Here is a 15529-nt window from a genome sequence, read left to right as displayed (position 1 = left end):
TATCCTAGCCCCACTGTATCCTAGCCCCTCTGTATCCTAGCCCCACTGTATCCTCTGTATCCTAGCCCCACTGTATCCTAGCCCCACTGTATCCTAATCCTAGCCCCACTGTATCCTAGCCCCACTGTATCCTAGCCCCACTGTATCCTAGCCCCACTGTATCCTCTGTATCCTAGCCTCACTGTATCCTAGCCCCACTGTATCCTAATCCTAGCCCCACTGTATCCTAGCCCCACTGTATCCTAGCCCCACTGTATCCTAGCCCTACTGTATCCTAGCCCCTCTGTATCCTAGCCCCACTGTATCCTCTGTATCCTAGCCTCACTGTATCCTAGCCCCACTGTATCCTAATCCTAGCCCCACTGTATCCTAGCCCCACTGTATCCTATCACACAGAAGTTATTTTCTTTCATGAGGAATCTGCCTCGTTAGGCCAAAACAGTGCCGCTTATCTGTCCTCCATGATAGATCTTAGATGACTGGAATTCAATTCTGACCGTTGTCATCCAAATTTAGTCCATTCTACCCAGTCCACACTTCAGTCTACTAAATCCACACAGATTAACACCAAGTCTGAATGTTATTCACACCTTTCTTTTTGAGAAGGTATTTTTCCCCAGTGACAACATAGAAAAGGCCATTTTCCTCTGGGTGCATCAAACTGATTGTCCCCCTCTATCTATCCAGAGGAATAAGGTAACAAACTGTTGAATCACTACAGTGGCATCAGATTTATGTTCACAGATGTATTGCCTTCAGCAGTATCTCCACCCTGCAATTTGAAGTGTAGGCTGGTACACTGTGTGTTCTGCTGTCTCCATTCAGTCCAGTCTTTAACAGCAGAGTAGGTTGTTAACCTTCAAGGCTGTTGTTCACTCATAGGCAGTCCAGCCACCACACATCGGAACCTGGCCTCAAGCAGCATGAACGACATCTCCGACAAACCAGAGAAAGACCAGGTGAGTTTCTATTGGTTGACCTCTCCGTTCAAAGTCCCAAACAAGTGTCAGTAACTGTATTCTTTAGAAAATGTTAGCTGTTTAAACTTCAATAGTTACTGGACCTAGTTGCCTAGGGAGAAACCATAAAAAAAAAAAAATGTTAGTAGCTAGGTTTCCATCCAATTGGCAACATATTTTCATGTGAATATTCAAAAATCTGCATAAAGAAAACATTTTCAACTCTACCGATGGTTATTTCACAAAAACGACTGTGTTAAATAGCAACTGTGCCCACCCTGGTCTTGGCACGTGCACTCTAGCCAACAGCTCGCAGATAGTGCAGGTAGGCTAGCCTACATGATGGGATTATTATGGATAAGAGCGAGAATATTTGTATTTGTCTAACGGCATTCAAGCATCAATCATCATGTCACCAGATTAAGACCCTCGATATTTATTGGAAAGGAGCATCAAACTCATCACAGTGCACTTTCACCACCACCATGTGAAGTTCATCATAACTGATTTAATCTGTAGCCTAATAAACTGCGTGCTTTCCCGGGTCGAAGTGGGAGGACCACACAGCATGTCATCATGTGACTCAGAGTTTACTATGATATGATGGTTATTATAACAATATTTGTTTCCACCGCCATTTCTCGTCTTGTTCATTTTACAGACACAAAAAGATCCCTCCATGTCGAATAATCAAATTGTCTGTGTAAATTTCTGAAATTGTACCAACATTTCCTGTTTTCATCAGCCTGTTTGTGGATTTTTTTTATACCTAAATGAATTCATCCGTATAAAATGGTTGGATAGAAACCTGGTTATTGATATGAAATAGATATTTAATAATCTGTGGTTTAGTGTGTCACTGAAGCATAGTGACATAATGTTAGTACAATTTCTGTCCTGCTGATCCCTGTCTGCCTGCTCTATGCACTGTGGTCTGGGTTATCTGACCAGCCATTGGAACTTTTCCACTGGCTCACTGTAGCTACAGTACAGGAATGCTAACAGTATGAGGGTTAGCTACAGTATAGGAAGGCTAACAGCATTAGTTACAGTCCAGGAAGGCTAACAGCATTAGTTACAGTCCAGGAAGGCTAACAGGGTTAACTACAGTCCATGAACGCTAACAGGGTTAGTGTCAGTCCAGGAAGGCTAACAGCATTAGTTACAGTCCAGGAAGGCTAACAGCATTAGTTACAGTCCAGGAAGGCTAACAGGGTTAACTACAGTCCATGAACGCTAACAGGGTTAGCGTCAGTCCAGGAAGGCTAACATGGTTAGCTACAGTATAGAAAAGCTAACAGCGTTACATTTACATTTAAGTCATTTAGCAGACGCTCTTATCCAGAGCGACTTACAGTACAGGAATGCTAACAGTGTGAGGGTTAGCTACAGTCCAGGAAGGCTAACATGGTTAGCTACAGTCCTGGAAGGCTAACAGTATGAGGGTTAACTACAGTATAGGAAGGCTAACAGCATTAGTTACAGTTCAGGAAGGCAAACAGGGTTAGCTACAGTCCAGGAAGGCTAACATGGTTAGCTACAGTATAGGAAGGCTAACAGCATTAGTTACAGTCCAGGAAGGCTAACAGGGTTAGCTACAGTATAGGAAGGCTAACAGCATTAGTTACAGTCCAGGAAGGCTAACAGGGTTAGCTACAGTATAGGAAGGCTAACAGCATTAGTTACAGTCCATGAACGCTAACAGGGTTAGCGTCAGTCCAGGAAGGCTAACATGGTTAGCTACAGTATAGAAAAGCTAACAGCGTTACATTTACATTTAAGTCATTTAGCAGACGCTCTTATCCAGAGCGACTTACAGTAGTGAATGCATACATTACATGCATTTTTCTGTTGTTGTACTGGCCCCCCATGGGAATCGAACCCACAACCCTGGCGTTGCACACACCATGCTGGCGTTGCAAACACCATGCTCTACCAACTGAACCACAGGGAAGACCTGTGGGTTAGCTACAGGGTTAGCTATAGTCCAGGAAGGCTAACAGGGGAAACCACTATGTGCTTGCCTTATGGTTGATTATGATTGTCCAAAGTACATCGACCAAGCTGCATGGCCCTCCTCCAACCCTGACCCACCAAGGTGCATGGTCCTCCTCCCTAACCCACCAAGGTGCATGGCCCTCCTCCAACCCTGACCCACCAAGGTGCATGGCCCTCCTCCCTAACCCACCAAGGTGCATGGCCCTCCTCCCTAACCCACCAAGGTGCATGGTCCTCCTCCCTAACCCACCAAGGTGCATGGCCCTCCAACCCTAACCCACCAAGGTGCATGGCCCTCCTCCAACCCTAACCCACCAAGGTGCATGGCCCTCCTCCCTAACCCACCAAGGTGCATGGCCCTCCTCCCTAACCCACCAAGGTGCATGGTCCTCCTCCCTAACCCATCAAGGTGCATGGCCCTCCTCCCTAACCCACCAAGGTGCATGGCCCTCCTCCAACCCTAACCCACCAAGGTGCATGGCCCTCCTCCCTAACCCACCAAGGTGCATGGCCCTCCTCCAACCCTAACCCACCAAGGTGCATGGCCCTCCTCCCTAAACCACCAAGGTGCATGGCCCTCCTCCCTAACCCACCAAGGTGCATGGCCCTCCTCCAACCCTAACCCACCAAGGTGCATGGCCCTCCTCCCTAACCCACCAAGGTGCATGGCCCTCCTCCCTAACCCACCAAGGTGCATGGTCCTCCTCCCTAACCCACCAAGGTGCATGGCCCTCCTCCAACCCTAACCCACCAAGGTGCATGGCCCTCCTCCCTAACCCACCAAGGTGCATGGCCCTCCTCAACCCTAACCCACCAAGGTGCATGGCCCTCCTCCCTAACCCACCAAGGTGCATGGCCCTCCTCCCTAACCCACCAAGGTGCATGGTCCTCCTCCCTAACCCACCAAGGTGCATGGTCCTCCTCCCTAACCCACCAAGGTGCATGGCCCTCCTCCCTAACCCACCAAGGTGCATGGCCCTCCTCCCTAAACCACCAAGGTGCATGGCCCTCCTCCCTAAACCACCAAGGTGCATGGCCCTCCAACCCTAACCCACCAAGGTGCATGGTCCTCCTCCCTAACCCACCAAGGTGCATGGTCCTCCTCCCTAACCCACCAAGGTGCATGGCCCTCCTCCCTGACCCACCAAGGTGCATGGCCCTCCTCCCTAACCCACCAAGGTGCATGGCCCTCCTCCCTAACCCACCAAGGTGCATGGCCCTCCTCAACCCTAACCCATCAAGGTGCATGGCCCTCCTCCCTAACCCACCAAGGTGCATGGCCCTCCTCCCTAACCCATCAAGGTGCATGGCCCTCCTCCCTAAACCACCAAGGTGCATGGCCCTCCTCCCTAAACCACCAAGGTGCATGGCCCTCCTCCCTAACCCACCAAGGTGCATGGCCCTCCTCCCTAACCCACCAAGGTGCATGGTCCTCCTCCCTAACCCACCAAGGTGCATGGCCCTCCTCAACCCTAAACCACCAAGGTGCATGGTCTTCCTCCCTAACCCACCAAGGTGCATGGCCCTCCTCCCTAACCCACCAAGGTGCATGGCCCTCCTCCCTAACCCACCAAGGTGCATGGCCCTCCTCCCTAACCCACCAAGGTGCATGGCCCTCCTCCCTAACCCACCAAGGTGCATGGCCCTCCTCCCTAACCCACCAAGGTGCATGGCCCTCCTCCAACCCTAACCCATCAAGGTGCATGGCCCTCCTCCCTAACCCACCAAGGTGCATGGCCCTCCTCCCTAACCCACCAAGGTGCATGGCCCTCCTCCAACCCTGACCCACCAAGGTGCATGGCCCTCCTCCCTAACCCACCAAGGTGCATGGCCCTCCTCCCTAACCCACCAAGGTGCATGGCCCTCCTCCAACCCTAACCCACCAAGGTGCATGGCCCTCCTCCCTAACCCACCAAGGTGCATGGCCCTCCTCCCTAACCCACCAAGGTGCATGGCCCTCCTCCCTAACCCACCAAGGTGCATGGCCCTCCTCCCTAACCCACCAAATTAGTTTGGTTGAATCCTTCAGTCTGGTTCAGTCCTGTTCTGTTCAGTTGAATCATTTATTTTTGTTCAGTCTGTCTCAGTTCAGTTGAATCATTTATTGGCTTCAGTTGAATCAGTCTGGTTCAATCCAGTTAAGTTTAGTTGAAGCATTCAGTCTGGTTCAGCCCTAATCAGTTCAGTCATTCATTCTTGCTCACTCCAACTCAGTTCAGTTGAATCATTCAGCCCTAATCAGTTCAGTTGAATAATTTAGTCTGGTTCAATCCAAATTGTTTCAGTTGAATCATTCATTCTGGTGCTGTTACGCATGGTTGAGCAGGTGATCCCAAGTGCAGACTCAGACGAGGAGACAGGGATAAGGTAATTATGGTATTTATTGAACAGTGGGGGAGATGGGGTGCAGGCCAGGGGAAACTCAGGCGGATAGTAGGGAACCAGGAACTGAGGAAAGGGGAGTAGGGGCAGGGTAAACAGGTCCGGAGCAGAATCCAAGGAAGCAGTAGAGCGGGGCTCCAGGACAAGGAAGCAGGACTGACGAGCCGAGTGACTGGAGACAGGGACCAGAGTCAGTACTGACGGAACTCTGGCGGAGAGAAAATCAGCATCAGGCTAGGGAAAAACAGGCTCAACAAGATCAATGCAGGAACAAACGGCTTGAAACACAGACTAACTGAGCAGAGGCTACGATCTGACAGCATGGAGGTGGCAGGGCTGAGTATTTGTAGAGGTATTGATTATGGAACAGGTTGCAGCTGGTGGGGATCTGCTCTGCCTCCAGCACACCTGTCTCCACTCACACAATCACATACACCCACACAGAGAGAGAGAGCACTGGGGGAGTGGCAGCAGGTAAGAAGACACAGGATGAGAAGTAGAGTGCTTGGCAGGAGCAGATGTAACAGGTGCTGACCAACTCAGTTCAGTTTAGTCATTCAGTCCAGTTCAATCCAACTCAGTTCAGTTTAGTCATTCAGTCCAGTTCAATCCAACTCAGTTCAGTTTAGTCATTCAGTCCAGTTCAATCCAACTCAGTTCAGTTTAGTCATTCAGTCCAGTTCAATCCAACTCAGTTCAGTTTAGTCATTCAGTCCAGTTCAATCCAACTCAGTTAAATTATTATGTTCATTTCAGTCCTAATCAGTTAAGTCGAATCATTCAGTGTAGTTAAGTCTAACTCAGCTCAGTTAAGTATTAACTATTTCCTATCTTATTAGGATCCCCAATTCTCTTCCTGGGGTCCAAACAGGAAACAAAATACAAGAAATAAAATACATAACACTACATATTACAATGCAAAATATAATACAAAATATATAAACATGTGTCTCTTAACAGTCTGTAATTCCGTAAGGTGTACTTTTATCAATTTTTTTTAATCTGGTTGTGTTGCCAGCTTAAGTTACCTGGGGTGGCAGAGAGTTCCATGTAATCCAACTCAATTCCGTTAAATTATTCAGTCAGGTTCAGTCCTGATCAGTTAAGTTGTATCATTCATTTTTGTTCGGTCCAACTCAGTTCAGTTGAGTCATTCAGTCTGGTTCAGTCCTAATCTGTTCAGTTGACTCATTCATTCTGTCTCAGGCCAAATCAGTTCAATCATTCATCTATTTCAGTCCAACTCAGTTCAGTCCTTCCCCCTGACATCAAGGCAAGTTCCTCTAATATTCCACTGGCTTTCTGAGATCTGAGATCATTAAGGAGAAACTGATAAGGACAGTCTTTCTCACGATTCCACTCTCGACTTTAGTCACTTGTAAAGTGTTCTGTCTTCTCAGTGTGGAGCAGGAGGGGACTTTACTCTTCATGTCTCAACCAGAATGCTCAGGAAGTGATATAAGTGTAGAGGTTATGTCAGTGTAGTGTGTTCTACGTTCTGTCAGTGTAGAGTGTTCTACGTTCTGTCAGTGTAGAGTGTTCTACGTTCTGTCAGTGTAGAGTTTTCTACGTTCTGTCAGTGTAGAGTGTTCTACGTTCTGTCAGTGTAGAGGTTCTATGTTCTGTCAGTGCAGAGTGTTCTACGTTCCGTCAGCTTAGTGTGATCTACGTTCTGTCAGTGTAGTGGTTCTATGTTCTGTCAGTGTAGTGTGTTCTACGTTCTGTCAGTGTAGAGGTTCTATGTTCAATAAGTGTAGTGTGTTCCATATTCTGTCAGTGTAGATTGTTTTATGTTCTGTCAGTGTAGGTGTTCTATGTTCTGTCAGTGTAGGTGTTCTATGTTCTGTCAGTGTAGTGGTTCTATGTTCTGTCAGTGTAGGTGTTCTATGTTCTGTCAGTGTAGAGGTTCTATGTTCTGTCAGTGTACTGGGTTGTATGTTCTGTCTGTGTAGAGGTTCTATGTTCTGTCTGTGTAGAGGTTCTATGTTCTGTCTGTGTAGAGGTTCTATGTTCTGTCTGTGTAGAGGTTCTGTGTTCTGTCTGTGTACTGGGTTGTATGTTCTGTCTGTGTAGAGGTTCTATGGTCTGTCTGTGTAGAGGTTATGTGTTCTGTCAGTGTAGACGTTCTATGTCCTGTCAGTGTAATGTGTTATATGTTCTGTAGGTGAGTGTGTTCTGTCAGTTTACAGGTTCTATGTTCTGTCAGTTTACAGGTTCTATATTCTGTCATTGAGTGTGTTCTATGTTCTGTCAGTGTAGTGTGTTCTATGTTCTGTCAGTGTAGTGTGTTCAATGTTCTGTCAGTGTACAGTGTTCTATGTTCTGTCAGTGTAGAGTGTTCTATGTCAGTGTAGAGTGTTCTATGTCAGTGTAGAGTGTTCTATGTCAGTGTAGAGTGTTCTATGTCAGTGTAGTGTGTTCTATGCTCTTGTTAGTTTAGTGTGTTCCATGTTCTGTCAGTATAGAGCTTATATGTTCTGTCAGTGTAGTCTGTTCTATATTCTGGTTGTGTTGTCTATGTTCTGTCAGTGTAGAGGTTCTATGTTCTGTCAGTGAGTGTGTTCTATGTTCTGTCAGTGTACTGTGTTTTATGTTCTGCCAGTGCAGTGTTTTCTATGTTATTTCAGTGTAGAAGTTCTATGTTCTGTCAGTGCAGTGTGTTCTATGTTCTGTCATTGTAGTGTGTTCTATGTTCTGTCAGTGAGTATGTTCTATGTTCTGTCAATGTAGTTTGTTCAATCTGCTGTCAGTGTTGAGGATTTATGTTCTGTCCGTGTGGTGTGTTCTATGTTCTGTCAGTTTAGTGTGTTCTATGTTCTGTCAGTGAGTATGTTCTATGTTCTGTCAGTGAGTATGTTCTATTATCTGTCAGTGAGTGTGTTCTATGTTCTGTCAGTGTAGTGTGTTCTATGTTCTGTCAGTGTACTGTGTTCTATGTTCTGTCAGTGTAGTGTGTTCTATGTTCTGTCAGTTTCGCGTATTCTATGTTCTGTCAGTAATGTGTGTTCTATGTTCTGTCAGTGTAGTGTGTTCTATGTTCTGTCAGTGATGTGTGTTCTATGTTCTGTCAGTGTAGTGTGTTCTGTCAGTGTAGTGTGTTCTATGTTCTGTCAGTGTAGTGTGTTCTATGTTCTGTCAGTGTAGCGTATTCTATGTTCTGTCAGTAATGTGTGTTCTATGTTCTGTCAGTAATGTGTGTTCTATGTTCTGTCAGTAATGTGTGTTCTATGTTCTGTCAGTGTAGTGCGTTCTATGTTCTGTCAGTGTAGTGTGTTCTATGTTCTGTCAGTGTAGTGTGTTCTATGTTCTGTCAGTGTAGTGTGTTCTATGTTCTGTCAGTGTAGCGTATTCTATGTTCTGTCAGTAATGTGTGTTCTATGTTCTGTCAGTAATGTGTGTTCTATGTTCTGTCAGTAATGTGTGTTCTATGTTCTGTCAGTGTAGTGTGTTCTATGTTCTGTCAGTGTAGTGTGTTCTATGTTCTGTCAGTGTAGTGTGTTATATGTTCTGTCAGTGTAGAGCTTATTTGTTCTGTCAGCACAGTGAGTTCTATGTTCTCTCAGTGTAGTCTGTTCTATATTCTGGTAGTGTTGTGTTGTCTTTGTTCTGTCAGAGTAGAGGTTCTATGTTCTGTCAGTGAGTTTGTTCTATGTTCTGTCAGTGAGTGTGTTCTATGTTCTGTCAGTGTAGAGGTTCTATGTTCTGTCAGTGAGTGTGTTCTATGTTCTGTCAGTGTACTGTGTTCTATGTTCTGTCAGTGTAGTGTATTCTATGTCAGTGTAGCGTGTTCTATGTCTGTGTAGCGTGTTCTATGTCTGTGGAGTGTGTTCTATGTCAGTGTAGTGTGTTCTATGCTCTTGTTATTTTAGTGTGTTCCATGTTCTGTCAATGTGGAGCTTATTTGTCAGCACAGTGAGTTATGTTCTTTCTGTGTAGTCTGTTCTATATTCTGGTAGTCTTGTGTTGTCTTTGTTCTGTCAGTGTAGAGGTACTATGTTCTGTCAGTGAGTGTGTTCTACGTTCTGTCAGTGTAGAAATTATATGATCTGTCAGTGCGGTGTGTTCTATGTTGTGTCAGGGTAGTTTGTTCTATGTGCTGCCAGTTTAGTGTTTTCTATGTTATTTCAGTGTAGAAGTTCTATGTTCTGTCAGAGTAGAGGTTCTATGTTCTGTCAGTGCAGTGTGTTCTATGTTCTGTCAGAGTAGAGGTTCTATGTTCTGTCAATGTAGTTTGTTCAATCTGCTGTCAGTGTTGAGGCTTTATGTTCTGTCCGTGTGGTGTGTTCTATGTTATGTCACGTGTATTGTGTTCTATGTTCTGTCAGTGTATGGGTTATATATTTAGTCATTTTTTTGGTTAAATGTCCTGTCAGTGTAGTGTGTTCTATGTTCTGTCAGTGCAGTGTGTTCTATGTTATTTCAGTGTAGATGTTCTATGTTCTGTCAGTGCAGTGTGTTCTATGTTCTGTCAGAATAGAGGTTCTATGTTCTGTCAGTGTATGGGTTATATATTTAGTCATTTTTTAGGTTAAATGTTCTGTCAGTGATGTGTATTCTCTGTTCTGTCAGTGATGTGTATTTTATGTTCTGCCAGTGTAGTGTGTTCTATGTTCTGTCAGTGTAAAGGTTCTATGTTCTGTCTGTGTAGAGGTTCTATTTTCTGTCAGTACAGCGTGTTCTATGTTCTGTCAGTATAGTGTGTTCTATGTTCTGTCAGTGTAGTGTGTTCTATGTTCTGTAAGTGTGGCGGTTATATATTCTGTCAGTGTAGTGTGTTCTATGTTCTGTCAGTGTAGTGTGTTCAATGTTCTGTCAGTGTAGTGTGTTCTATGTTCTTTCAGTGTAGATGTTCTATGTTCTGTCAGTGTAGCGTATTCTATGTTCTTTCAGTGTAGATGTTCTATGTTCTGTCAGTTTAGAGTGTTTTTTGTTGTTTCAGTGTAGAGCTTCTTTGTTCTGTCAGGGTAGTGTATTTTATGTTCTGCCAGTGTAGTGTGTTCTATGTTCTGTCAGTGTACTGTGTTCTATGTTCTGTCAGTGTACTGTGTTCTATGTTCTGTCAGTGTAGCGTGTTCTATGTTCTGTCAGTGTAGAGGTTATATATCCTGTCAATGCAGTGTAGTGTTGTCACGGCTGTTCAAATGATTCGACCAAAGCGCAGCGTGTTCATAGTTCCACATATTTTATTTACCGTGAAACTAAATGCAATGCACTAAATACTTGAATACACAAAAACAACAATCCGTGACGCAGAGAGAAAACACGCTACTCAAAAATGAATCACCCACAAAAACAGGTGGGTCAAACATCAACTTAAATATGACCTCCAATTAGAGACAACGACGACCAGCTGCCTCTAATTGGAGGTCATGCCAAACAAAACCAACATAGAAATACAAAACTAGAAACTGAACATAGAAATACAAAACAAAGACAAACACCCCCTGTCACGCCCTGACCTACTCTACCATAGAAAATAACAACTTACTATGGTCAGGACGTGACAAGTGTGTTCTATGTTCTGTCAGTTTAGAGTGTTTTTTGTTGTTTCAGTGTAGTGTGTTCTATGTTCTGTCAGTGTAGAGGTTCTATGTTCTGTCAGTGTAGTGTGTTCTATGTTCTGTCAGTTTAGAGTGTTTTTTGTTGTTTCAGTGTAGTGTGTTCTATGTTCTGTCAGTGTAGAGGTTCTATGTTCTGTCAGTGTAGTGTGTTCTATGTTCTGTCAGTTTAGAGTGTTTTTTGTTGTTTCAGTGTAGTGTGTTCTATGTTCTGTCAGTTTAGAGTGTTCTTTGTTGTTTCAGTGTAGTGTGTTCTATGTTCTGTCAGTGTAGTGTTTTCTTTCAATGTAGAGATTTTATGTTCTGTCATGGCCCACATCTGTCAGCAGGAAGTGGCCTGTACTCCTGGGAATAGGGAATGGGGTTGGTAATCTAACAGTCGTTGCTTTGTGACAGATTGTGATTCAGAGGCAGATTGGTGGGTGGGATGGGAGGGGTCATGTTGGGTATCTCTGCTGCTCCCTGGGGTATGACTCTGTCTGTCTGTCTGTCTGTCTGTCTGTCTGTCTGTCTGTCTGTCTGTCTGTCTGTCTGTCTGTCTGTCTGTCTGTCTGTCTGTCTGTCTGTCTGTCTGTCTGTCTCACAGCCCAAATAGGCAGTCCAGATTTGACTTGGATACTTTTGGTTGTAGTTTATCTCACCCTGTTGACTAACAGCGGCATTACATTGTGGTTGTTCTAATAGGGAGGGTGGATATTACCAGGAGTATATTTGAACCACAGGGAATTTCAAATGTTTTTCTGTGACATGAATTTGGCCAGAGAATGTCTGACCAATATGCACTCTGTCCAATGTGTTCTTTCTGTCCAATGGGTGGACTTCTGTTTCATAGTTGGTTGTCTTTCTGTCCAATGGGTTGACTTCTGTTTCATAGTTGGTTGTCTTTCTGTCCAATGGGTTGACTTCTGTTTCATAGTTGGTTGTCTTTCTGTCCAATGGGTTGACTTCTGTTTCATAGTTGGTTGTCTTTCTGTCCAATGGGTTGACTTCTGTTTCATAGTTGGTTGTCTTTCTGTCCAATGGGTTGACTTCTGTTTCATAGTTGGTTGTCTTTCTGTCCAATGGGTTGACTTCTGTTTCATAGTTGGTTGTCTTTCTGTCCAATGGGTTGACTTCTGTTTCATAGTTGGTTGTCTTTCTGTCCAATGGGTTGACTTCTGTTTCATAGTTGGTTGTCTTTCTGTCCAATGGGTTGACTTCTGTTTCATAGTTGGTTGTCTTTCTGTCCAATGGGTTGACTTCTGTTTCATAGTTGGTTGTCTTTCTGTCCAATGGGTTGACTTCTGTTTCATAGTTGGTTGTCTTTCTGTCCAATGGGTTGACTTCTGTTTCATAGTTGGTTGACTTTGTGACGTCTCCTTCTCCTTGACTACTGTTCACGTCACAGTCTGGTTGATTTTTTTTTTTATCTGAAAACTAAACTGTATTAGACGCACTTAGATTCACTGAATGTCTATTCTGAAAGTCTATTGGGTGAAATATAATGCGCAGACATTCTGACAGGTGTTCTCTAATCTCAGATCATCTGATCTGACTAGATGTTCATGTCTGCTAGACAGTCTGACAGGTGTTCTCTGATCTCAGATCACACTAGTCTCCCTTGCGTTATAGTCAGATGTTTAATTGTATATAACTGACGTAATGTTGCTGGACCCCAGGAAGAGTAGCTGCTGCCTTGGCAGAAACTAATGGGGATCCATAATAAACCCCAGGAAGAGTAGCTGCTGTCTTGGCAGAAACTAATGGGGATCCATAATAAACCCCAAGAAGAGTAGCTGCTGTCTTGGCAGAAACTAATGAGGATCCATAATAAACCCCAGGAAGAGTAGCTGCTGCCTTGGCAGGAACTAATGGGGATCCATAATAAACCCCAGGAAGAGTAGCTGCTGCCTTGGCAGGAACTAATGGGGATCCATAATAAACCCCAGGAAGAGTAGCTGCTGTCTTGACAGGAACTAATGGGGATCCATAATAAACCCCAGGAAGAGTAGCTGCTGTCTTGGCAGAAACTAATGAGGATCCATAATAAACCCCTTGAAGAGTAGCTGCTGCCTTGGCAGGAACTAATGGGGATCCATAATAAACCCCAGGAAGAGTAGCTGCTGCCTTGGCAGGAACTAATGGGGATCCATAATAAACCCCAGGAAGAGTAGCTGCTGCCTTGGCAGGAACTAATGGGGATCCATAATAAACCCCAGGAAGAGTAGCTGCTGCCTTGGCAGGAACTAATGGGGATCCATAATAAACCCCAGGAAGAGTAGCTGCTGCCTTGGCAGGAACTAATGGGGATCCATAATAAACCCCAGGAACTAATGGGTATCCATAATAAACCCCAGGAAGAGTAGCTGCTGCCTTGGCAGGAACTAATGGGTATCCTTAATAAACCCCAGGAATAGTAGCTGCTGCCTTGGCAGGAACTAATGGGGATCCATAATAAACCCCAGGAAGAGTAGCTGCTGCCTTGGCAGGAACTAATGGGGATCCATAATAAACCCCAGGAAGAGTAGCTGCTGCCTTGGCAGGAACTAATGGGGATCCATAATAAACCCCAGGAACTAATGGGGATCCATAATAAACCCCAGGAAGAGTAGCTGCTGCCTTGGCAGAAACTAATGGGGATCCATAATAAACCCCAGGAAGAGTAACTGCTGCCTTGGCAGTAACTAATGGGGATCCATAATAAACCCCAGGAACATTAGATGCTGCCTTGGCAGGAACTAATGGGGATCCATAATAAACCCCAGGAAGAGAAGCTGTTGCCTTGGCAGGAACTAATGGGGATCCATAATAAACCCCAGGAAGAGTAGCTGCTGCCTTGGCAGGAACTAATGGGGATCCATAATAAACCCCAGGAAGAGTAGCTGCTGCCTTGGCAGGAACTAATGGGGATCCATAATAAACCCCAGGAACTAATGGGGATCCATAATAAACCCCAGGAAGAGTAGCTGCTGCCTTGGCAGGAACTAATGGGGATCCATAATAAACCCCAGGAACTAATGGGGATCCATAATAAACCCCAGGAAGAGTAGCTGCTGCCTTGGCAGGAACTAATGGGGATCCATAATAAACCCCAGGAAGAGTAGCTGCTGCCTTGGCAGGAACTAATGGGGATCCATAATAAACCCCAGGAAGAGTAGCTGCTGCCTTGGCAGGGAACTAATGGGGATCCATAATAAACCCCAGGAACTAATGGGGATCCATAATAAACCCCAGGAAGAGTAGCTGCTGCCTTGGCAGAAACTAATGGGGATCCATAATAAACCCCAGGAAGAGTAGCTGCTGCCTTGGCAGGAACTAATGGGGATCCATAATAAACCCCAGGAAGAGTAGCTGCTGCCTTGGCAGGAACTAATGGGGATCCATTATAAACCCCAGGAAGATTAGCTGCTGCCTTGGCAGGAACCAATGGGGATCCATAATAAACCCCAGGAAGAGTAGCTGTAGCCTTGGCAGGAACTAATGGGGATCCATAATAAACCCCAGGAAGAGTAGCTGCTGCCTTGGCAGGAACTAATGGGGATCCATAATAAAATATGTCATTTTCTATATCTGACCTTTAACTGCCCTGTCCTATAGCTGATCTGTCCACATGTCCTGTCCTATAGCTGATCTGTCCACATGTCCTGTCCTATAGCTGATCTGTCCACATGTCCTGTCCTATAGCTAAGCTGTCCACATGTGCTGACCTATAGCTGATATGTCCTGTCCTATAGCTGATCTGTCCATATGTCCTCTCCTATAGCTGATCTGTCCACATTTGTATTTGCATTTATTAGGGATCCCCATTAGGTCCCAGGAAGAGTAGCTGCTGCCTTGGCAGGAACTAATGGGGATCCATAATGAATACAAATACAAATGTGGACAGATAAGCTATAGGACAGGACATGTGGACAGATCAGCTATAGGACAGGACATATCAGCTATAGGTCAGCACATGTGGACAGCTTAGCTATAGGACAGGACATGTGGACAGATCAGCTATAGGACAGGACATGTGGACAGGTCAGCTATAGGACAGGACATCTGAACAGGTCAGCTATAGGACAGGAAAAGGGGACAGGTCAGCTATTGGACAGGACATGTGGACAGATCAGCTAAAGGACAGGACATGTGGACAGGTCAGCTATAGGACAGGACATGTGGACAGATCAGCTATAGGCCAGGACATGTGGACAGATCAGCTATAGGCCAGGACATGTGGACAGGTCGGCTATAGGACAGGACATGTGGATATGTCAGCTATAGGACAGGACATGTGGACAGATAAATTAGAGGACATATGAAAAGATCAGCTATAGAATAGGACATGTCCCAGGTCAGGTTTAGGTCAGGACATGTGGTCAGTTCAGCTATAGGACATGTCTAAAGGTCAGCTATGGAACATGGCATGTGGACAGGTCAGCTATGGAACATGGCATGTGGACAGGTCAGCTATGGAACATGGCATGTGGACAGGTCAGCTATGGAACATGGCATGTGGTCCCGTGTGGCTCAGTTGTATGAAATATATGCATTCACTACTGTAAGTCGCTCTGGATAAGAGCGTCTGCTAAATGACTAAAATGTAAATGTGGACAGGTCAGCTATAGGACATGTAAAAAGATCAGCTATGGAACAGGACATGTGGACAGG

General features: G+C 45.2%; 1 protein-coding gene across 5 annotated transcripts in view; it reads left to right on the top strand.

Annotated features, from left to right (window-relative positions):
- slc4a4a (solute carrier family 4 member 4a) overlaps positions 1-15529 on the top strand; it is a 220119-nt gene that overhangs the window by 118084 nt on the left and 86506 nt on the right. For all 5 annotated transcript variants that reach the window (XM_045706591.2, XM_045706588.2, XM_045706590.2 and 2 more), the window contains one exon: positions 883-959. In XM_045706591.2, the coding sequence (XP_045562547.1) occupies positions 883-959 (77 nt within the window). The remainder of the gene's footprint in view (positions 1-882; positions 960-15529) is intronic.

The sequence above is a fragment of the Salmo salar genome, chromosome 24 (genome assembly GCF_965601325.2).
Source record: "Salmo salar chromosome 24, fSalSal1, whole genome shotgun sequence".
Taxonomy (NCBI): Eukaryota; Metazoa; Chordata; class Actinopteri; order Salmoniformes; family Salmonidae; genus Salmo; species Salmo salar.
This window is presented reverse-complemented; position numbering and strand designations above follow the sequence as displayed.